This window comes from Strigops habroptila, chromosome 5 (assembly GCF_004027225.2).
Source record: "Strigops habroptila isolate Jane chromosome 5, bStrHab1.2.pri, whole genome shotgun sequence".
Lineage (NCBI taxonomy): Eukaryota > Metazoa > Chordata > Aves > Psittaciformes > Psittacidae > Strigops > Strigops habroptila.
The window spans coordinates 31,441,231-31,466,044 of NC_044281.2; the positions used below are offsets into that span (position 1 = coordinate 31,441,231).

A 24,814-nucleotide genomic window follows, 5' to 3' on the forward strand; every position below is an offset into this window, starting at 1 on the left:
AAATCAGAACAGCTATTAGACAGAAGCATTAACTAGTGTTTAGTAAGGAAGGTCCTTTGAACAATTCATGCCTTCCACGTGTTTACGGCAGCACCCTATGCTATGCCCAATACAAGGAAAGAGACATCAGTCACAGCATGCTCAATATTTTAACATCTTTCATAAACTGCTACCAGAAATTCATGGCAAATTATTAACTTGCAATTGGCTAAGCAACCTGTGCCTCCTGACTGCTGCACTCATACGCAGCACCATTACAAAGTCACAGAGAATGGGTTCTTGCACCTGAAGGAGCGGCAATGTTCTGAGCCAGGAGGATGGCAGAGAAACATTGCCCCACAACTTGGGAGGTATTGCATCCCTAAGAATAAAGATTTAATGGATGAGTTAAGACTAAGTGGAAAGGTATATATTGAAAGACAAGTCCAAAGGGTTTGGAAGTAGATCACAAGAGGGACAACATCAATATCTGTAGCACAAAATCACTTTTCTGCACGCCACGATCACACAGCAGTTCAAGTTAGAAGACTGGTGTTTGTTTTGTCTCATGTTTGTTTCAGTTCCTTCCCAATAATGGGTCTTCTTAAGTAAACAAACATAATGCTTAGGTCACATCCAGTTACTTGTAAGAAAGGCACATTTGTATGTGAAACATGACACAAGATATTCACACATTAACATGTATTATAGCAGGATGCACACAATTTTGAAATAAAAACAACAGGAAGGAACAGAGGGAAGTTGCTTATTTCTTTCAGTCTTCAGTCCAAAAGTTGTGATTTCATCTCCCTGGAGAAGCGACTACAATAGAAAGCAGGTTTTGCCCTTCGAATTGTCAAAATCTCTCTCTACCTTGCCCCATCCACCATTGTTGCTTCCATAGTGTTTAATTGCTCTTACACAGCGATGTCTGTCACAGGTCAGTAAGAACATTTCTGCATTTTAATAGGTTCTTCCATGAAGCATAAAGGAGGGGCAATCAGAAGGAGAGGGTGCAGATCCAACCAGTGATAAGGAGATATAAACTCACAGCCTCTAATAACAAGGCCTTTCAAAATCCTAAAGAGATTTTACCCTCTATTTTTCAGCTGGCATTGGAATGATTCCAGAAAAGCTTTACATTTAATGCTCTGCAGGATGTACTGAACATTGGGCTGCACATCTCATCATTGGGTGCAGATATGCTCTAGCAGTCCTGCACCAGCATTCCCACATGTTTTGTCGGTAGAGGATCATTCTCCCCCATTTTATTCTTAGAGATGCCAGAGCGTATCACCCTGCAAGACAGTAAGAAAAGAAATATAGCAACAAAACTAAAAGCAGCACCATCAAGTAAAGCAAAACTGGTAACAAAACTATGTACAACTTCCACAGCCTTTTTTATATTTATTATTAGGATGTGGTGACAGAGGCAGCTCTTTGCAGGAGCTCTTGGCAAGTGTGGTTTTTTGTCAACAGCAATTAAAAATGCACAGATAAACTAGGTATGAGATCCAGAGGTGACGACCCAAACAGAAATTCTTAAAAATGCACAACGGCCCTGACCTCTCTGAAGGCCTGTTTCAGGAAAATGTTCCACTTGGATGGGAAGAGACTATGATTCACAGAGCTACTTTGCAGATGCCACACAAAAATCGATGTCTGTAAGCTCTTTTTTACTGTGCATTTACTGTGCACCCCTTAATGCCAATGGTTTGCTGTACATACCACGAATATTCTGCTGCTAAGGCCAGGGTATTTCAGCCTCTACATTGTAATAAAAACCAGACAGTGCAGACACTGGTGCAAGCAGGTTTGTGATAGTTTCTGGCACTGTAACACGAGTCTGTTACACCACTCAATATTTTCTTTCCTTTCTTTTCCTTTCCTTTAAGCTAACATCCTTTTCCTGTGCCTGAGGGAGAAGGCAGTTGATAAAAGCCGAGTTCCTGTTCACAGATAAGTTTAGAAGGCAGCCAAGCTCAGAAGTTCCTTGAATAAACTATATTCCTACCACCTCTTTTTCCCCCCTCTGTCAGAGACGCTTGAGCCCCACACAGGAACCAGACTCACATTGTTCGATAGCCACGGACGTTTCCACAGTAGCTGGGAGGGTCGAAAGCTTTTTCCGCTCTTTGTTACTATTTTTTTTTTTTTTCCCTTCCTTCTTCCAACTTTCCAGTTAAAGAATATTGCTGGGGCATTCCTGAATTAATCCGGGCTGAGCTTCAGAGGAGAGAACAAGAGACAGGTGTAACTGGGTGGGAAAAATCCCACGATGCTAGTGAAGCTTCTGCTCATCTGTAATACAATAGGATTGGCAAAGCTGGTCAAACACTCAGACCATCATGGGTATCACGATGGTTCAGTGCACAGCTCTCAGCCACAAATTCATGAGACCTCTGCATACCCCCGGAGGACTCTGTCACATGAGGAAGAAGGTTACTGGGAGGCAGAAGGGCTCAGGGAGGATACTCAAGATTACCATTCAAGTGTGATATCCTCACATCAGGAAGAGAGAGAGGACTTTCAAGCTATGAGCCCACAGTCCCGAAATGGGTAAGTACCCCGATATGTGTTTGTCTTACACATAATAATAGTGCAATCCTGTCTAATACTGTACATATGCTGTTGATACAGGACCATTCTCAATAGAAGTTTCTCATTAAAATATATTAGATTTTAGGGATCAATCTAACTCAAATAGGAGGGGTGTAAATGTTTTAACTGAAACCGAAAGCTGAAGTGCCTGTGGAGGATGATACCACAGATGTAACCAGCTTTTTGCCTAGTCCGAGACAACAGCAGAATGGGGTTAAGGGTCTGGACACACCTGACAGACATGAAGCCTTCCATTTCTGTTGTAGCACCATAAAACAAACTGGTATTTCTGGCAAAGCAGAACTAGAAGAAATTCATTTTCCGACTTTTCCTCATCACAAACTAATGCTGATTATTGTTGCTGATCACAGAAACCTTTGCCCATCATTGGAACATGCTTGGCTGCAGACTTGGGCCTTGGTAATGGAGAGGGAAAGAGAATGGCAGGACGTTAGCGAAATAAAAATAGTGAGGGGTAAATATAACAAAGTAAGGAATAATAAATACGCATGGAAATGACTACAAATTCAACCTCCCCCCCCAAAGGTTTTCATGACAGTGAAATGCTTCTCAGGGTAATGTATGGCAGAAAAGTAGCCATCCTGAGTGGAAAAGGCATCTACTTCACTAGCACGATTTCCAAACACTCTGATTTTTCGAGTTTTACAGGGCCTACAGTAAGTAGGTCTCTAAATGTTTAAAACAAATGAAAACCAAGCAGGACAGTGAATGAATCTTTTATAGCCCTGTTTGGGAGAGCTGAAAGAGCAGTACAGTGAGTGCTGTTCACAGGTCAGCACTTTAGCATGCCCTGGTATTTTTCTCTTTAAATGCTCTTGAGAAGAAGTAAAAAGGGAGATGTAAAAAGACTGTAAAACCTTGCTCATGTCATGCTTCCTTTTCATGCAAACCAAAGTATGCAATCTTGTTTCTAATCTCATCTACATGGAAAATTGAGGTCTCCCTTCTGCATATAGCATGGTGAGCATATTAAAACCCTGTTGTCCTTCATACTACATCTTCCCACAAATCTTTACTGCCCACCATTAACCTTAAGTCATTCTCTAAAGTCTGTGAGTGCTGACTTCCAGCTTCCTGATGGGCAGTGTTCGATAATGACATGCACTGTTAATTCACCAACTCTTGGTTAATGCATTTCAGAAACTGTCAGAGGAAGGAAAACAAAGCCTAAGTGGTACTCTGGACTTCCATGTTACACTGCAAGGTAGTAATCATTCGACTGCTAGTTGAAACGGCGAAAGCATTCTGAAAACTATAAGTACTATGAAAATTCAATGGTGTAAAAAGATGCATGTACAGGTCAGCAAGATGCTGCAACATACTGTCCTAATAGGAATTTCTTGCTTTGCTACGTAAACTTGTTCAGCACCAGCTTGTTCAATCCAGCTCAGCACCAGCTATTAGTCATCCTAATTTCCTCCCAAGAAATACTTCCTCCTTTTATGGAGATAGTTGCAAAATGAGTCAAATTGTAATGTTCTCCCTAATTATAAAGCTATGTTGAAGACTACAGGCAATCAAAATCTTGCCTGGCAGTAGCTTTAAGGTGTTTGTTCTTTTGCTAGAGCTACCACACTTATAGTGCAGACTAGCCCAAGAAGATGGTACATCTTAAGAGAGAAATTTGAGACTTTGAGAGGGATTATGTCCAAAGTGAAATGAATGCAAATAAAAAGGGACAGCACAGATCCTCTTGTAACTGCACTCCAAATTCTAAAAGGCATTGCAATTGGTTGAAGCAAGGTATCTTTAAAAGCCTGAAGTGCATGTGAGGTGCTCATGGCTGGAGCACCTTGCTAAGCGTAGACAAGAACTTGTCGTGAATCTGGTATTTCCTCCCTCCACAAGTGTGACACATGCCCTGGAAAAAACATCGATGAACTGGGCTTATATCTCTAAAGGGGAGAGCAAGAAGAAAAGCATCTGGAGTTAATCAGGAATTAAGAGCTACAGGGAGATAAAGACATGCCATAAAAAGCCTGAGGTGGTGACAAATTATTTTCTGCAAAAACTGTCCCACTTCTAGTTTGTTTGAAATGAGAAAACACTTTGTTTTCAGAACTAGGGGAAAAACAACCAAAACGAAACGAAGTCAATGGTAACTTTGTCTCTGAGACAAAATTTAGAGTCTCATAATTTGCTAACAAAAATGATACGAGATGTGGGTTTTTTCAACCTCTTGCTATTTTTCCTATGTATTAGGAATAGTTGTTACAAAAATATTCTTTTTTTTTTTTTTTTTTAAATTTAGAGTATTATTTTTCTTACTGCAGTTGTTTGAATAATTGAGGCCATTGTGACCAATACGTCCAAGGCACTTAGAATCCTCTGGTTTCTGTTTCAGTATGCAAGGTGAAATGACTCATTAGATCCCAGTGAAATGCTTGGATATGTTACTTTACTGATGAATTCACCTCAGAAAACAAAATTATTCTAATAAGAGTTTTAAAATAAGAACACCAGTAAGGTCACTGGCCTTTAGGTGACTTTTTTTAAAAGGAAAAAAAAAAAAAAGTGTGGATAATTCTTTTGTTTCAACTGTTCTTTAGAGGAAGAGCTAGGTAATAGTTTAGTATCTCAGCTGCTGCTTGTATCTGAGCAAATAGGAGCTCTGCACATTCAGAATGGACATGTGTTTGTTTATTTACAAAATCAAAACCATCAAAAGAGGTCAATTTTCTAAAGGAAATAATCTTTTTTCCTTTGCTCTCAAGCAGCTGTGCCTCATATGAACTGGTCAGTTTGACTTTAGATGTTTTATTCTATGGCTGAGATAAATGGATCCATGTGTACCCAGACTTTCAGAAGAATTAAAAAAGGAAATGAAAGCACAAGTATATGAAGAGATCTATACTGTAAAATTGCTGGACTATCTTAGCATTGGAAGATGAAGAGTAAGGACAGTAAAAATTGGTTCTGGGCTTCATAAATACTCAATGCATAATACCCAAAATAGATAACAAATACACTTTCAGTCTTCATTTCCCATGCGAAACAGATGCCTAATGCAGAACTTCATAGGAACTCTGTGTTGTTACTGGTGCCTTTCCTGTGTTTGGATACAGGCAGCTAAAACAAGGCTTGAAAAGCTGCCTGGGACATGACCAGATACGTGCAAGTTATAAAAGTGACCCAGTAAATATTAAAGAAAAGTTTGCACTAGCTCATCACCTACTCCAATCCTTACCACTACGGGTAATCAATTCAACTACTGTCTGATTAAGTCATATTGAAAGGGATAATAAATATGCCAAGGAGATATTACACTATTATTGTTATCCTGACGATACTATGTGGATGAGCACCTAATAGCTTCATCCTAAATTGACAACCCACCTTAGAGATTTTTTTTCCTCAGAGCTGCTTCCATCAAATGCTTGGTAATGACACATGCATGAGCAAGGCATGGTGCTGAGCTGACGCTGAAGGAGGAATACATGTAAGCATGCATCTGCATGCCCTCCCTTAGGCTGTATAATTCAGCGTGGGCAAATAGAACCAGACAGCTCCATGCAGCTGTGTGGGGGCCAAGAACATGGTGGCCCAGCTTTTTGAAGGAAAGGTTCCGTGGCTCTGGGAATAACACATCATCTTCTCTGTACCCTTCCTATGAACTTACCTTTGTTAATTAGAGATCCACAGAAAGACCTCTACTATAATTATGCTCAAAAGGGCCTGTTTCCTCTCCCTACAAACAGATGATTTCTCAAACCAAGCGATGCACTGAAGCACCATTAGGGGAGAACTGAAGCCCAAGGCTCGTATCATTTCTCAGCACTGAGAAGAGTTTAATCTAATCCATGTGCCTGCAACACCAAGAACAGTCATGCTAACAGATCAGATTTCATGCACTTAGTGTTCATGTTTCATATAAAAAAAAAAAAAGATAAATGAAGAATCTAAAAGGTGCAATCCTATCACATGCTAACTCTGACAGCAAAGCTCAAAGCTGCCTGTACCCTCAGTTGGCCTGACCTGTCTGTCAAGTAACACTGTAAACCAAATTACTTAAGCATTCCAGGTTAAAAATAATCTTAGGAAAAAGCAGTGGTTATTTTTAACTTCCCCTCCCAGTAACCACACTGACAGAGCTGGTCCCAAACAGATGGCTCACCCAGTAAGGCAGAAATGGACTGTGCTGATGGAACGGGAAGGAGCAGAGCAACTAAAGCTGGTTTCCTCATCTATAACAAAGTCTCACAGAACTTTTCTGTCCTTTCAAAAGCGTAATCATTGCTGAGTCACCCCTGTTTTGTATTTGCCCTCCAGTTGGGAAGGTGGTTTAGTTTTCCTTCTCTTTAATCCAAAGACACACACTCAGCCTGTCATGTATTGAGATTTTTCTTACAATTACGATGTGTCTGTAAAAAAAATAAAGGAAAAAATAAACCCAAACCCCTCCCTAAATCCCACCACTCGAACTGTAAGAAATCTTCAGTATAATTAAATCCTTAATTGCATTAACATCTTTTAAGGCTTGGACATATGATTCTGTGGAAGTCACCCTTGATTAGAGGAAGATTTTCCGATGTCAAACAGGTGTGCTGTTATCTCACTGAAACACACACCTCTTCCTCTAATTTAGAACTGATACAGCCACAAAGCAGAAGGTCTCTTTTTGTGATTACTCAGGGTGTCAAAATACAGAACAACTAACCTCTGAAGTGTAGACAAGCAGAGAAAACCCAAATCAGTCTTATTCTAAGGAAGTCAGAACAATGCTCAGTCTCAATAGCTTATTTTTTCCTCACTTTTACAGCAAAATATCCATTGATTTAATGAAGACCAGTTTCACACTGACTCATCTATTTCTTCAAAACTAGATAGGGACTTTCTTAGGAAACTTATGGGATTTTGAAATTTCCCAAAAGGTCATAGAACATATGCTTAAAATAAAACAGGTTTGGATGAAATGAAGCTAAATGTGATCTTCAGCCCCTGACATCCTGCAAACTAGGGGCCACTGAGTGCTCAACAATAGCTTTCGCAGTGCCAAGTACATTAACAGAAGTAATGGTTTCCAATCAAAGTTAGGCACTTGGCTGCTTTCAGGACTTTAGGAAATTCACTGATATTTGGCTCCTGTTGAGCTGCACAGCTGCAGGTGGAATGGCTCTCTATTAGCATGTTTGATGCAAACCACACAGCTTCATTGAAAGGAGTTATCGAACCCCCTGTGCCCAAAGGATTATTTTACAGCTCATTAGTGCAAGCTGCAGCAATTAATTCTTTCACTAGATAGCAAGGGATCTCTTGTTTCAGCATAGCCACAGAACCACCATCAGCACTATTACCACATGGATCCAATGCCTTCCTACTTACTGAGTCAATACCCCTTGAATAAGTGATCGGTGACTAAGCCTGAGTAAAACTACACTCATGCCCAAAACACAATCAGGGCAAACCTTAGTGCATGTTATCTGCACCCTGAGTGTATGCTGGCTGGGAAGCTTGTCTTCCCATGCCATTTTTGACCTGCTGGCATCAGCACAGTAGGTGGCCACTGGCTGTGATTCCTGCTTGAAGACAAGGTCTGACAAAGGAGTGAGTGTGCTATACTAGGGATGAACTTAAGTCTGCAGGATTCAAAAGATTAAATCAAAGCATAAGCTGTCCCCTGAAAGGTCTATAGAGCTCCTGTTGTGGTGAGGAATATATAAATGAGGTAACGGCTGTGGATGCTTTGTGAAGAGGAAAATCCTCTTGGATTTATTTCTCTAAAGTAGTTGGTACAACAGTTGGATTTGGCCCAAAACCAAGTCGCAGCCAAGCCTGCTTTCTCTTGAGCTCCTGCTCCCAGTGAGGCTCCAGGTTCAGGACTGGGTTTTCAGAAAGCCTTCATTGCACTAAGTTTTTAGGACATTTTGCAGGATAAGTCCCAGCTGATAACAGACTAACTGGCACTACTGTTGGAATAGAAGTGGCATTCAACCAGCATTGCTCAGGGATCTGGAAGACTTCCAGCACTGTATTGAAATCCACATTTGAAACTACCACTGCCACTCTTTTCAGCCCAGCTTGTCAAGGTAAACTGCAAATCAATCAGTCTGCTTAAACTGCAGTAAAAAGCAGGGTGGTTTGGGGGATGAGTCCCAGGAAGATCCCAGCCTCTGCCTGAGCAGGAGCTCTACTCAACCTTAAGGGAAAGATGGAGAAATACGAGAGTTTCTGCTGTTTAATTGCAATACAGAGCTGCTGGCTGCTTACAAAGAGCTGGAGAATTCACTGACAGACCACCAGCAATCACTTGGTGTCTGCTAATTAAAATCCCAATGGCACACTGTGTTCCCTTGGAAAGCCAGGACCTTCTTCAACAGCTGAAGACCTCCTGCATTCCATAATGAATGAAAAGATACTACTGTTTTAAAACTGATGTGCACAATCCTAGTTTAGATTAACTTGTATGTGGTATTTTACCTCTGTTTCACTGAAAATGCTTTTTCTTGTCAGTAAGAATTTTGTATGGTGGGAAAAACAGAACATAGATTATTCCACAGTTAAAGCCTCATTCATTTTTTCTGTTTCAACTGGTATAAATCAGGAGTCACTCTGTACAAATCAATGGAAAATCACTTCTTTAAATTAGTAGAACACAGTCCTCTACTGTCATCCTGTAGTATGTTTAAGCAGCAATAATTGCGTATCTGGTGCTTTTTGTGCTGTATAGATAAGTGTTATGGACCTGAAAAATTGTGCATGGTCAGTGGTAGGCACAGGAATGGCTGGACAGGACTTTTCAAAGTAATTATAGAAACTGGCTTCCTTAAGAATAGAAACCTGAGGAAACCGATGTGAAGGACAACTCACTTGTACTAGTACAGCCAAAGGAACAATAAAACTTATGGAAAAACAATGTCCTGAAGTTTTTATTCAGGCAAAAATTCCACTGACCTAGGAAGTGTCTAAAATTATGCATTGCAGTGCCAATCACGAGAACATGTAACTAAGAAAAACAAAGTATATAAGTACCTAGCTGAGCTGGGGGGCATTACTCACACACACTGTCATGCTGTAATTGTAGTGTAGCAGTGTATGAAAAAAAAGAGACTATCCCATATTCATCTGAGCAGAGTGATAACTACTGCAGACCTGCCATCTTGCTGTACCTCCTGGTTCGGTGGGTTTTATTTTGGTTCCTACAAGGTGGCCTGGCTAAATCCTAGAATCAGATATAGAACTGTCTGAATTTTGCTGCCTTTTAGTAAAAGCAGAAGTATTATCCACAATAAGAAAAAAAATCATTTTAAGATCAGCTTTTAGTTTAAAGATCTTAAAGGTTCAAACAAAAGGAGCTTGAGCTAACCTAAATTTGCTGAATCTTATTTACATACAGAGTGCTTTGTCATCAGATGTGTTTTAACCTCAGACAGAAGAATACACTTGCCTCAAGATATGGCAGAAGTGGATTGATGCATGTAAAGACTCTATTGAAAAAGTTGATTAGAACAAAGCCTAGGAAAAACCCCACCTAGGCTAGCAAAAAAAATTATTCAGATACTTTTCTTACCTAAAAAAAAAAAAAAAAAAACCAAACCAAAAAAACCAAACAAGAATTCATTTGCTTGGAATGTAAAACAGGAAAAGCAACTGAACAAATGAAACATCTGTAGCCCTGAATTTGCTAGGGTTCCCTCAAGTGTTGCTCTAGCTTGCAGTATTGTGATAAACTTTACCATTCACCAGACTGGAAAGAAGGCCCTTTTGCTCTCCTCACATGAGCAACTTCTTTCTACTCATCACTCTCCTTGGCAGTAGAAGCTTGAATCCAAAGGAAACTGTATTAAAGAGAATAAAAGCAGAGCGTGTTAAGTTGGTTATATATTCAGTGAATGAAACGACAGAATTACAAAGAGGAGAAAAAAAACATAGAAGCAGAACACAAAGCTGCTGTGTTCCAGAAACCAGCGGAATAAAGAAAGTGCTATTTGTGAAAGAGCAGCTCTTTGAAACTTCATAGGCTGGTTCAGAACCCACTGGTGCCAGCAGAAAAGCTCCTGCTCACCTCACTGAACTTTAGATCAAGCCTTTCTCAGTCTTTACAGTGTTCAACTTAACATTAAAGAAGGATATATTCTTCCTCGAGGTTAATACAGCCAGGCAATATTTTTAGTTACAAATAACAAAGTTTCCTTAAAGGAAGCAATTGACAAGATGTGCAAAAAATACTGTAATAAAAGTTTCATCTTTGGGCATGTGTATCTATATTTCACAGCTCATTACAGATGGGAAAGATAAGCCTTATTTCCTTAATTGATGAAAGAATAAATCTTTACAAGCTTCATGGAACTCGAAACCCCTACAGGTTTTTGTGATTAAAACCAAAACATGAAATTATATTGCCCTTCAGCTCCACAAATAAGCTTTTAAGATCAAGTGAGAGAGAAATAGTGAGCACACACTAAGGCAAAATGGACATAAAGAAACGTGACCACTGTTAAAGGAAGATTTTATTGACTGTCCATCAAATTCCCCCTTTTTCATGCTATTCATTCTGCTTTGTGCTAATAACTGTCCAAAGTAGGCATCAAGTTGGGATCAACCATTGATTTGATTTCTGACATGACCCCTTTCTTACAAGTGGGAAGTCCACAAGATATCTCCAACACATTAACAGGTTTTGAAAAGGAATCCTTGTATTTTCTATTAAATGTGTGTGCACATTTACACGTGCAATATAGTGAAAATACAGTTGCATGATGCCATATTCTTGCTCACACACATGTCGATGCATGTAAACATTTGGTTTAGATTTGTACGGCTTGCATGACTCAAAGGACTTGTTTGGGAGCTCTGTATAGTGGGAAAAATAAATCAGTCCAGATAATGATTCATGAGGCGTGGATTGTTTTCATTAGGAAAGAACAAAACACTAAAGCCAAAGAATCCTATTCTAAAACAAGGTTTCCACACTGAATGCAAGTCTCCTGCCTGGATCTGGCAGGCATCCTGTGGGCAGACCCAAGATACTGCAACTAGTGACAATGCCGGTGACCTCCAGCAACAGCACCCTTTATTTCCCCAGAAAGCAGAGAGGATTTGAGGGGGAAAAGCCACTCCCAGCTGTGGCTTGCTCAGCACATGAGAGAGGACAGCCCAAGCACAAATCAGGCCTCTGGTTCAGAGTTATTCATCTTACAACCACCACTGAAAAGTGACGCAGCCTTACAAAGCCTGGTGGACTTGTGCACACGTCGGCGGCAGATGTCAGCCAGAGCATGTGTGTTGGTCTGCTGTGTATATAACTGAATCACCCAGTGACACAAGCAGTGTGCTTGATCATTGAAGAGTAATGATTTAATAAAAAAATCAAGGATTTGTCTTCTGGTTCAGTCCCATAGGAACAAGACTATCATTGATAACAGGCACAAAAATTCCTCCAGTCACTCACAAAGGCCTTAAGATTACAGTTCTAGCTTAAAATCACAACAAAGGCTGCAGCAGCCTGCTTTCCTGTTCAGCTTTCCCAGCACCACAGCTTTGCCAGACTCCTACCCCTGCTTCTCAGAGATGAAGAGTTTTGCTTGCACAAGTATTTGCATAAATCGTTATCATATTCTCCTTAAAAAACAGAGGAGCAAAACAGGTTGTCTACGGCCCAGCTAGCCCAGGCTGTCTGCCCTTTCCTCCTGATGTTTCCAGCTTCCTTGCAGCTTCTTCCCATTCTTCTGGCCATGCGGCCGCTGGGGCTGCAACTTCTGCTTTCGTTTGGGACTCAGTTCCCCATTGTTTCTGCAACTCTCTCAGAGGGACAAAATTTTCCATATATGCTGATTATCAGAGATTTGGTTCCTGTGTTCCCATTTAAAAATATACTGTCTGAAGTTCAGCTGTTCCCATTACAGTTACTACTCCTCACTTCCTATAACTTCTGACTCTGGATTTTAACCATCAAACTTCAACCAACAGCACACACTTACATGTACTTCAAACTCTTGAAAAGGAAGAGGCTCCCCTATGCTATGGGATTAATAGGTACCTATGTAATTCTGACTTGGAAAATTCACCAGACTAATAAAACTCACTTGTCCTGGCCAGAAGCATAAAGCTAAAACCTAAGAAAACAATCCTAATTTTGCCTACTTGATTTTCCTGCAGGTGGTGGGAGAAATGATTTCAAAGCTAGTCTAATTAATAAATTTCCAATCAATTACTATATTATCTTGAAGAACTGATACTTAGGAAGACATTGATTATTACCGGAGTTTGTGTTGGATTAAGTTTTCAGAAGCAGTCTGCCTCAACCTGATGAGTCAGTCATTAGGCATCTGAAATGGCAACATGCCAAGAAAGGCAATTTGACATTTAAAGTGACATTAACCTTCAGGTTATCATGGGTTGGAAATTTCTCTTCGTAAATGAAAGGCCTGGAAATGGAACTAATGCATCAAAGTTCAAACAATCAACCCTTCTTAACAAACTCAGATAAAAATCCCAAATGAAAACAAATGAGCTGGGAGTGGAGGGAGAAGCTAGCAAGCATTTTCCACTTTCCTCATCGTCCAGCTGAAAAAAAAAATAATAAAAAAAATAGAAGGTCTTTCTGCATTTCATTCTTCCCTGGCGCTGCTACAAGAAGAGACTTAAAAAGATCTACTTGACATTCCTTTCCCATGTCCTTTTTCCGCTAGGAACTGGTGTTCCTTCATGCAGTCCCGGCTGGTAACGTACATAGAAGCCTGCATGAAGGAGAAGTACATTGTCAACTCCCAACAGCCCTGTCCAAATGGAGCACCAGACTGCCAGAAGATCATGTAAGTATCCTAAATAAAACCACTGAAGAAAATGGAATTTTCTCTTAAGTATCTAAATTATATTTTCAAAAGTCTTAAACGACACATTTTAAAAAGAATTAAAGCATTAACTCAGTTTAATACCAAAGTGACATGGGGTCTGATTTATGTACCAAGGGCCATCAGGCATTTAGGCAGCCTCGGAGAACAACTGCCTTTCCAAGCCATCAAGTACAGGACTACAAGGTGATTAAGCGATTTTTTTCAAATCTTCCCACATGTTTATACAGAAAAAATAACAGAGACTATAGCTTTTTCATGAATGTCAGGTCATAATACACACACACAACTTAAAAATCTCTGCCTGTGGCCATCAATGAGGCCATTTACATGGCAGGAGTTAGAGATGTACAACTGCTCAAGTGCTTACTCTTCTTTCAGAAGGACTGGCTGCCCAAAGAGTGCTGGTGAAGGCCAATAGTATACCACAAGGTACCAGAACTGATACACGTTTAAAGTTGGGAGACACTGACTCCTGACAGACTTTTGAAGTTATATAACATTTAATACTCACCTACATGTTTTTGTAGTAACTTGATTGCAAAAATGCTTTTGTTATCTAAGACAATTAATTTCTCTTTCTCCGAATGAAAAAAGAAAGTTTCATGATTATTTTTAGTGGAGTTTATAACAAATCTGTCTTCCTCGGGACCAGTGACATTTTGGAATATTTGTTTAAAAAGAAAACTTTATCTACAACTCAACAAAACATTACAGAAGTTCAAGCTCAGTCCAGATTTGACTCAGTCCAGAAAGGACTATTACAATAAATATTAGAGTTGCTTTTCTGATAGTTACTTAAATTTTCCATCTGTGACATTTCTCAGACTTGTGTCGGATCAGTGCCAACATGTTTGGAAAAAAATATCAACCAAAGAACAATAAAGCCTGAGGCAGACCACTGGAGCCCTGTTCACTCAGTAGCAGTTATATTCTGTCTGCAAGTAAGAATGTGCACACACCGCCTGTTGTAATCCTGAAAAACAATCTTATGTAGGGGAAAAAAATTGCTGTGGACTGCCTCAATGTTTTCCTAAGCAGCAGTGATAAAGTTTATGTCAAATTTCTTAACTCTGTTTTGCATTAGTCATCCAGGACACGCTTGGCAGCAGGCTGCTGCTACAGTCAGTGAATTTACTCTGAGTGGTGTCAGCTGAAAATGTCTTGCAATTTAATGCCCAGACCCTTACTCCCCAGGTACAGGACAGCTCTGAAGCCAGTCTATCAAGTGAAACAGAAGGTTTTGAAGTCTTTGCAGTGGAAATGCTGCCCTGGATTTATTGGCAAGGACTGTGAACAGCATGGTAAGGAAAGCTAGAGAACAAGTGTGAGAATCAATGACTAAATGCGAGTCACAGTGTCAAGAAATGTTTGCTATTTGGTTTTGGTTTTCGGGGTTAGGGGTATATTTTGAGAATCAATGCCTATTTTCTTTGGTCTGCTCTGCCCCAAATCACTGATATCTTGAAGCAAGTAGCTGTAATTAGTTAAAATTAGAAGCTAATAGCATTAGCTTCTCTTAGTAGCACCTTTGTAATCTTTACACATGGAGAGAGGTATTCATTCGGGGAGGGGGCGGGCAGGGGTGCCTGTCAGATGTACAAGTCCATCTAGGAATGCCTAATTCCAGGTAGAAACTGGTGACATCAGAAAGCAACTCTAGGATGTGAAATACCCCCACGGTCAGTTTACGGGATGAAGTCATCTGGCTGGGGAAACCACAGTGCATCCAAGTTCAAACAAGGTAGGCAGCATTCACTCTCCAGCCTGCCTTGCTGCCTCCTCTCTGCTTACCCTGGCTGCACAGATACCGGCTCCTAGGGTGGGGAGCAGCTCTACAACACAAGAACAGAACCCAGGCTGTTATTTCCATGGAAGCTCTAGCAATAGCCTTTTTACACAATAAATTACTACAACTGTTTGCACTGTTGAATAATGATGTATGCAGCTGCTAAGTAAATGAGAAAGGAGATGGTTTGGAAAATGAAGTGCTTCATGGCATTGGCAGGATTTAGCAAATAATACTCCAAAAACGGAAAGAGAATTTAAAGGGATTAAAAGTAATTCCCTCTAGCAATTAAGGCAACCATAACAAAAAAGGCAAACATCTGTGTGAAAGTTTTCACACAATCTATGTCCAACTCGCCTACAGACTCCACAGATAAAAAGGGAGCGCCTGCTTTTATCTCTGTAGGTTTAGCTTTTCTTCACAGGCAGCTTTTATTTGTACAGACCCCAGCCTAACCTCCATTTATGATGTTGGAAAAATATTATCCAATGCAGTGCTTCTAGTTTAGTCTCTCCTTCGTTATACTCACTGACCAAAACCAGCTGCTCCATCTTTATCTCATTTGTCCAGCATCACTCACTGTAGCTAGTGCCACCAGAACGTTCAGGTAACTGCAGAAAAGCAAAGCATCTATTTGCAATAGACTTCTTAAGAGCAATAACTTGGCATGAGTTAAAAAAAAAAACCAAACCCACTCTACTGCATTGTATTACCATTTATGCAACGTTGTATGCCAGTGCTGTACTGCAAGCAAAGTAAACTCTCCAGACAAGACATTCTTTCCTTAAGAAACCTGCAACGCAGAAGCCTGTCTCCACATCAGTTACACTACACATAAAATTGCCCTGCATCGCCTTGCTAAACTGTAGTAGTTCCTGCATCTAAAATGTTTAACAGGTTTATTCCATCTCAATTGCAGATCCTAATTTTATTCCGGTGCCAGGAAATCAAACTGAAGAACAGAAAGAAAAGGAGTTCTCAAACCACAGTATGTGCTTCAAGTTATTTTGCTAGCCATTTTTTTACCTCTCAGTCACTGATCAGAAAAAGAGATGTATTTTTTAACTGCAATTTTAACATGATAAACTACGAACAGTATCTCTAATGAAAGCATTATTTGGGAAGGCTTTTACACAACTACATTTTTTGGCATAAATAAGGGCTTTTGCTGTAACACTACATGGATGCTCTGGAAAAAACGTCCAGAAGTTTCAAAGTTGTATGCTGGCTGGTCATCAGCGATACCCAGCAAGAATGCCAGCTGGTACAGAGCGTGAAACCTTTCAATGGCATGGATGTTTAACCACTTGCTCTGCTAAGTGGGTTCACAGGAAAGCACACCATGCTCAGAAGTCTAACAGGACAACAATCCATAAAAACGCTACTTCAGAGAGCTTGGAGATTATTATTATAAGGCACCATCAATTCATGTCAGCCACTGTGATACTCCTAGCAATCTAGGCACCCAAGAAGGACCTTTCCTTCCCTCTGGGAAATGGCGTGGTTTGCAGTGCTATTGAGTATCTTCTAGTAATTGTCTTTAGGGTAGCATTGCAGCTCTGAAAGAATATTCTTCACATTATGCTCTCGCTATTGTGTGAATGAGCAGTTGCTTTACACAACTTAAGTTCATAAAACATTAGATTTAAAGGTCAAAGGTAACCCTGGTGGGTAAGCGGCCCCCAGGTTGGCACAGCTGGGATATACCAGTTTCTGCAACTCTCAGTGTACACTTTGAAAACTAAATTAGCATGTACTTATTTTAAATAACACCATACAGTGCCCCTCAGTAAGAGTCAGCTATGACACTTACATTCTATGCTTCTGAATCCTTAGTGGAACACCTCAATTACTTTTTCATCCTCTCCTTTTATCCTGGGTTGTTAAATTTTGCTACCCTTTCAGTCAACGGCTTGAAAGGAGTTATTACTCCACACATTTTTATGGCATGGGGAGATTTTTGATGAAGAGCACTTTATTGCCATCATGGCTAGTGTGGCTTAAGTTCTCCTGTTAATATTTAAATATATTAGGTTTTCAAAACTGTTGGGGAAAACAAAAAATTGTAAAGAAATCACAAGTTAAGGTGCTGTAAATCAACAACCCCCTTAAAGGTTAGCGCAAAATTTTCAGAGCAGAAAGTACACAGGTGTTCTCAGAGGTCTTGTAGGAATACCTGTCTGTCGCCTGGTCGCTGCACTCGGTTGCATGACTTTGTTTTTTCAATCTTGTGATTAGTGTCAACATCAGTGGATTCAAGAGAAATGTTGGAAGTCATTCAAAATCATGAGGCTTTACTGGATGATCTTCAAAGTGATATTCATCAAGCAGTCAGCAACTTAGGTGACTTACAGAGAATATTTGAAAACAACGGTACAAGCATGGTGTTAGAAGTGAACCAGAGCAATTCAGGTGAGAGGTCTGACACAGCCTGCCAACAGGCCCTGTAAAGCCACGTAGATCAGAAAGAAAACTTGAAAACAAAACTACCCCGATATTCCTTAGTCTGGTGGTTGCTTCTCAAGAGAGAAAAAAATGGGTGCAATTCCTATACAAATGAATTAAATTCAAGAATGAAATGGGAAATGAGATGAAAGCAGATTCCTTTGCACTTTCCTGGAATTTCAGAATGTGCCTTAACCACAGAATAAAGACGTTGCTTATACTTAAAATCTGTTAGCTTACTATTCTGCTTCTATGGCTTCTTTTATGGGGATGCAGAGTTTAGATTTGGGTTTTGTTCTATTTTCATACTCATGCTGTATACTCTGTTGTGTGGACTATCAGACTGGTGTATGTAAAAAAAAGTAACATTCAGCCCTTCTCTGGAACATTATTCCCACTGTATGCAGAAGTGGGGAAAAAAGAGCCAATTTGACCTACCAGTATGAGCCACTGGCTTCCAGAAACATTTTCTAATGATGCAGACTATTGTCCTCAGTCAATTTCAAGGCATTCAAGTTTGAACGTTAACGTTAGAAATCCAGCCTTAGTATAATTTACACCTAGTACCGATACTTTACAGACTTTTCAAGTTGTTTAGTCCTGACCTGGAATATTCAGCTGTTAAGATGCTGGATAACTTTGTGAAGTAGTGCCTTGTAGAAAGCATCAGAAAAAGAACAACATTATGAGATGGTCAAACAAGCAAGAGCCTACCAGCTAAGAACTATTTTGAAAATGGGCAGTTATGGCCACTTACAAAACTGCTTGTCCAGAGGTTTGAGATGAAGTATTTTTATGACTTAAATGAGGCAGTCAATATGTATCTAACTTATTGTCTGCAGACTCAGAGACACCATGTCTTCACAGTAACTTTGATCTAGAGTTAGGCTATTTTTGCAAATATCAAAATTTATCATTTGGTCACATTCTGGGGAGCAAGATGGCAGTTACTATAGAAAAATACATACCTGAGTTACCTTGGTCAGATTAAGATGTGTTCCAAAAGCAGAATTTAAATTTAATTTATTTTTTTTTTAACCTGTGTTAACAGATCCACAGGAAAGGCTTCTGCAGCAAGTTTTGTTTCCCCATGTGGAAAATTTTCTAAGGAAACATTTTAACCCCATGTGGGCAAGCTTCAACAGAAGCTTACAGAACCTCTCAAACATGGTAAGAAACCTGTCCCATGACGTTGAAGCCAACAAGAAAAGCATAGAAAGATTCCAGGAGAGCGCTGTGCCCAAGAAGGAATTCCAGGAGCTGGGAACTAAGTTTGAATCAAAAGTCCAAGAAAATGTAGTGAAAGTTGATCAGGTGAAAAAAGATATAGAGAACCATTTGCAAAGGCAGCAGGCCAGTATCCACTATAATCTCACCATGATCAAGGCAGATACCGACACAAAGCTCAAGAAGTTTCACAAGATACAGCAGTCCCATTTCTTAGCTTTAAACAACAGCATGGAAAGCATGAAACAAGAGCAAAACAATCTTGAAAATAAATTTGAGACTTTGAAAAAAAATTTAACAGAACTCTCCTCACATCATGGTCCCAAAGATGAAAATACTCAGTTAAGCATCAGACAAATAAATGAGATTCTGGCAGGGCATGCAAAGCAGCTTAAAGAACTTTACATGGAGTCAGATGTGGCCTTTCAGAATATTGCAGTTTTAGAGAGATGGTTTAAGGAGTTAAAAAAAAATATCTCAAAGTATAAGCCAGAAGATGTTATAATAACTTTAACAGAGAAATCAGTTATTATGGAAGAAAACAAAGCAGCCATGGAACGGCAGATATCAGAGCTCAACTATACTCTCTCAAATCTCCGTGAAAACTATTCAGATCTATTGAGGTACATGGAGGAATGTAACTGCCAGAGAGTATCTTCTGACACTGATATACTGGAAGAAGATTTAAATAATATCACTTATTCCCTTGAAGGCACCCAATCAAACCTAAAGGATATGAAGCACCTAGAGTCAGTTTTCAGAGATCTCCTGAGGAATGAAATTGAAGAGCTCTCCTCAGCTTTTCCATCTATCTATCAATCCCTTAATCTCCGTCAAGAAGAAAACAGACAGCTTCAGTCACAAGTTGCGGCTGTTTCAGGAGACATAGGCTTCTTGAAGAAAAAAGATGAAGAAATTCATCGGCACATCAAATATCTCAACAGTTCTTTTGGCTCCCTTTTGGAAGATGCCATGAGGCATGAAGCAGCATTGGAGGCTTTGCTGGGGGAAGAATTTATGGAAGTCTTGTTTGAAGAAGATCCTAGTATCCTAATATCATCAGTATTTCAGCTGCAAGAATCTCTCAGGCATATCTCAGGTAAACTCCAAGAACAAAATGTGACTTTAGAATCACTTATAAAGAGATTTCACCATTTGGAGAGAGGTCAACAGAATAATCATGATGGCCATACATTTCTTAAGCATCCCAAAGAAGAAACACAAACATCCTCTACTCTAGATGAAGTTAGTAGTCACCACAGCATCCTAGAACACATGGAACCTAACTATGAGGCTGCCCAAGATGACTCATTGGATAGCTCAGCTTATAATGATATCATGACTCTGAAGAATGATATCAAACACCTGAGCCTGGCAATCAAGAGGCACGAATCCAGAAGTGACATGAATCTCTGCTGCAATCATACAATACCAAATGCAATTGAGCCACTCAACATTTCTGTGGAAATTCTCTCAGCAGATTTAACAACCACCAAGCAGAAGCTGGAGGAACATCTGCTGATTTTTAAAAAGCTATTTGGAAGCGATGAACAATTAGCTGCCTCAAATGTAAGTCTGGATGTTACAAAGATTCAGTCAATGCTGACCAGAAAAGTGAGAAGGCAACAGAAAGTTCAAGACAAACAAAGAGACAAGAAAAAGCCTGAGAAACACAGAGAAAATACACAAATGATAACTGGAAGAAAAACAGTGCAGACAGAACTTTTGGGAAAAGGTGGGTTCTTTTCTTTTACCTCCTCATGCGCAGGTCTAGCTGCTTTCTGGGCCCTGTTGCAGGTTCCACACATACAGCATATTAGTTGTAAGGCCTGCCAGATATCCTGTGGGATGCTGGAGGGAGAAATTCTGACATTATTTACATCCTCCCCTCCATCAAAATAAGCAGTTGGAGTGAGAATCAGGCTGATACAATGCTGCACTTTCAGGCCAATAAAATCACATCCATTATAGCTGCTGGGAAACCGGCTTTGAACTAATTCAACTTCAGATGTTCAGAACACAAAATTTTGTTTGTAGATGCACATGTTAATGTAGTAGCAGTTTTCTTTTTTGAAGCTGATGGGAAGTGCTAGGGTTCCTGGTCTTGCTTCTTTTTCCTGTTATTTGAGTCTGGAAAGAGTGTACACAAAACACTAAAACACCTCCTAATGAGGACAGATATATTAAACGAACTGCTCTAATTTGCACAAGTGGAACGGGGAGGATTGACTAGATGGCACACTCGCTCTTACGGCTAAGCTTCAGAGACAAGTTTTCAGCTTACACTCCTGGCCAGTGACTGGTCAGTTCCCTTTCCCTGTAAACATATGGCCATAAGCACCTGGTAATTACAACCACCAGTCTTAGCACCGGCTTTTACGATTGTAGCCCTCGTTATGGACATAAAACATAGAGCAAAGATCAGCCCCTTTAGGCATCTGTGCTTCAAAACTGTAGTTGAGACTGAATAAGCACAGAACGTATTTCTAACTCAATCTCTTTTAGGACAACAACAACAAAAAAAGTGCTTCTTCCCTCCCTCCCCCCCACCCCGGATAGTCTCAGCCCTATACTTTTCCAAGACTAGTGGTTCAGATATTTCCAGGGAACCATCTGATCTAACCCCAGGCAGATACCCACTTCAAGCATTTAGCTCTGCAAAGGAGCATACAGAAATCAGGCTTTATAAGGCTTCAACTTATCTCTCACCATTGATGATCCAAGGGAAAGAAGCGCTCACTGCTAAAATCCTGTTCCTCTTTCTTTTTCAGACTCATTGGTGGCATTCCATGTGGGATTCTCAGAAGGAAAGGATAAAGAAAAAACTCTGAGGTTTAACGAAACTTACCTCAATTATGGAAACAGCTATTTCCCTGAACATGGTTACTTCAAAGCTCCGCATAAAGGTGTCTACCTGTTTGTCATCTCTGTGGAGTTTAGTTCAGGACCAGCATTAGGACAACTCTCCTTTAGTCGTGGGTACAAAAGAACTCTTTCAAGTAGCCAGAGGAAAACACCAAATGGGAACACCATGACTACTTTTGCTATGGCAGAAATGGAGAAGGGGGAGAAAGTATGCTTTGAATTGCTGCAGGGCTCTGTAGTGAAACGGAGTCCACCTGGGACAACAATGGGTGGTTTTCTAGTGTTTAAAACTTGAATAGTGACATTTTGTTTTATTGATATCTTTCCATAGATGCAATGGATCAATTCACTATTGCTTCATCTGTGATGCATTCAATCCTACCGCATGTGTTTAAACATAGCATTACCCTAGATTTGTCTTCATGCTTCTTTTCTGGAAGTGTTTGGCTTTTGATTAGTTGCTTATGAGCAGCAATGGGATTTTCTTTCAAGTGATAAGCTAATGGTTTGAACTCCAAATGTATCAGCACACACATTCCCAAATCCTTCCACTGTGAGAAATGCACCTGATTAGAAAAAATGGTTTGTAGGATTTTCTTCACTTAGAAAACAAATAGTTTCTACTTTCCCCTGGCAAAACAGTATCCTCCCTTGGCAAATACCCCACCACTGGCAAGGAGAAGATTTTTAGGAAGGACCACATGTATCAACTCTCATATTTTGTGAGTAGTGGCTTAAAACCAAGAAGCCAGGACAATTTTACCTTTTAGTGCTCTGTGGACCACAGGCAGTCACAGACTGTCTTGGAAACTTCTGCTACTTACTCCAATTTAATGTTTCAGCCTATGCACAAGAACGCTAAGAGACATCCATCAAACCCAGTAAGATGTACACTATGCTAGTATTTGTAAGCAAGAATCTTAGAAATGCCACAGTCTTTTTGCTTTTGAGCCTGTGTTGTATTTCAACTACAGTGCAAAAATGTAATATCAATATAACAGTGTTCAGATTAATTACATCTACATGTAGACATTAGGAAAATGTTAACAGCATTAAAAAGTATTGTCAAAAATGCAGTTTATTTCTAAAGATGATCCTGAAGAATATAATGAATTTAGCCCAGAATTCAGCATTTAGTAAGCAGTTTAAACAAGCAAACAAGCAAATAAAACTAATCGTAAAAAGGCAAGCTCATTGGTCTGCTGTCATTGTTGACTATAAATTAAATTTATAATTAGAATAAACCAAATAGTAGAATTCCTGAATTGTGGAGTTTTTTTAAATTTCCAAAATCTCAAGATTACCATGTCTGGTCATGTCCTAAACTTTTCTTCTAACAAATAAAATATCCGAAAGGCTTTCATTTTAAAGAAGTTCAATTATTGTGGTATTTTTCCCTGTCTATCCTAATGCCTTACAAAACAATACTAAAACAATTAATTTTGCCAAAATGAAGCACATTTAGAAATTCCTGATATTTTTGATGAAAGAGATAAATTCTTCTTATTATATATTCTATGCCCTTTTAAGGTAGCATTTTCTAACAGAAATCTATCCTGCTACTAAGGGGTATTCTCCCCACCTACTTGTATTCTGAGCAACACTAAACTACAAAATTATTTAAAAACCCACACCAGTACCAATACACATTGCACTCAAGACAACAGTTCGAGAAGACGACAATACATATCTTTTGAAATAAAGCTACAAAAGCAGTTTCAGCTACTAACTTGCTGAGAAGATTGTTATTCTTGATCCTGAAAAATCCAACAAAGAAAATGACTAAAAATGATCTCACATCTACTCCTAGCCAGTGCTGATTTTCACATGAGATTAATGGGCCAAGTCTCCTCATTTATCTAGCATAGAGCCACATCTTGCACTGCTCTGTGGCAGGTAGCACAAAGTGCCTGCAAGCTCAGTGTCATCTTCTGTCCCACAGATTGCTCGAATATCTGAGGGAAGGAAGCGAAGAAAAATTTGAAGAGGTGAAATCTCAAAAAGGAAGAAAAGCATAAAATTGTGAGGTTGGGTTCTTTCAGTACAAAGCTACTATACCAGGCTATTCCATACATTTTTACCAATGGTCCTCCAATTATGGACTTTTGTGTGGCATTGTTCTGCAATGCCAAGCTATGTGGGCTGCCTAGGCCAGGGTATCTCAAGGAACACCCCATCTCCAGTGCACACCAATTCTGCAGCTACCAGTCAAGTTCCACAATTAAATACAGACAGAGGACATAGGTATTTAAAATTACTTTGCTTGTTTTTAAAGCTTTGATAGAAAACTTCGTCTGGACTGAAAACCAGCTATTTGGAAAAGGACATGGTGGGTAGGACAGCAGTTCACCCAGACAGGAGTTTTACAGGTTTGGTATCCTTCTGCTTACCAGAGTCTACTTTTGTTGAGTAAGCCAAGCAAGTTCTGAGATCAGCAACTCCAGAGTGAACATGATATTACTATAAAGATGTTTTCATATTTGTATTCTTCAAATATGTGCTTAAGTTAGCCACCTGCATATACAAAGAAGACATACTTGACCGAAGACTCATTTTTAGACTATGAAGCAAAAAATTAATGACATATACTGGATTAAAACATTCTATTGGATGTATAAGCCATGAAGCCTGACTTCCTTCCCAAGTGCCAAGAGAAAGATGATTAAGCTTACAAGGTTGTTTTTTTTAAATTAATACATCAGCTTTTTAATAAACTTTGATCTAAACCACCCCTCAGATACAAGCAAACTATTTGACTACTAGTACAAATGTCTTTAAACCCTCGCACAAACATTTGTTTTGTGGTTTGGGGTTTTTTTGGGGGGTGGGGAGTTGTTTTTTCTTTGGCTCCCCAAGATTAACACATCCGCATCACCATGACCTGCATTTTTAGACAATAAACTAGAGGAAACCATTTTAATGAGGAGACGACAGACTCCAGATTAGGACCTAAAGGAAAGAAAAATTTGCCACAAAAATGGCAAGCAGACAAGGATGATTAACTGACAGTTTAAAATGTAGCTATTGGTTGGCTCAGTTGATTAAGAACAGGAGGATTTTCAAACATGAAAAACACTGATCATAGGCATTAGGAAAG

The 24,814-nt window shown here is 39.6% G+C and overlaps 1 protein-coding gene across 2 annotated transcripts; it reads left to right on the top strand.

Annotated features, from left to right (window-relative positions):
* Positions 1 to 1,945: 1,945 nt before the first annotated feature.
* On the top strand, positions 1,946 to 23,087 carry MMRN2 (multimerin 2). Of its 2 annotated transcripts, XM_030487491.2 has the most exons (7): positions 1,946 to 2,538; positions 13,230 to 13,352; positions 14,589 to 14,695; positions 16,100 to 16,168; positions 17,419 to 17,592; positions 18,677 to 20,587; positions 21,624 to 23,087. In XM_030487491.2, the coding sequence occupies exons 1-7, from the start codon at positions 2,258 to 2,260 to the stop codon at positions 22,010 to 22,012; spliced, it is 3,054 nt and encodes a 1,017-aa protein (XP_030343351.1). In that variant the 5' UTR covers positions 1,946 to 2,257; the 3' UTR covers positions 22,013 to 23,087. The 2 variants fall into 2 exon arrangements, with proteins under 2 accessions (XP_030343351.1, XP_030343352.1); XM_030487492.2 differs by lacking the exons at positions 1,946 to 2,538; positions 13,230 to 13,352; positions 14,589 to 14,695 and adding an exon at positions 14,987 to 15,135.
* The last annotated feature ends 1,727 nt before the right edge of the window (positions 23,088 to 24,814 follow it).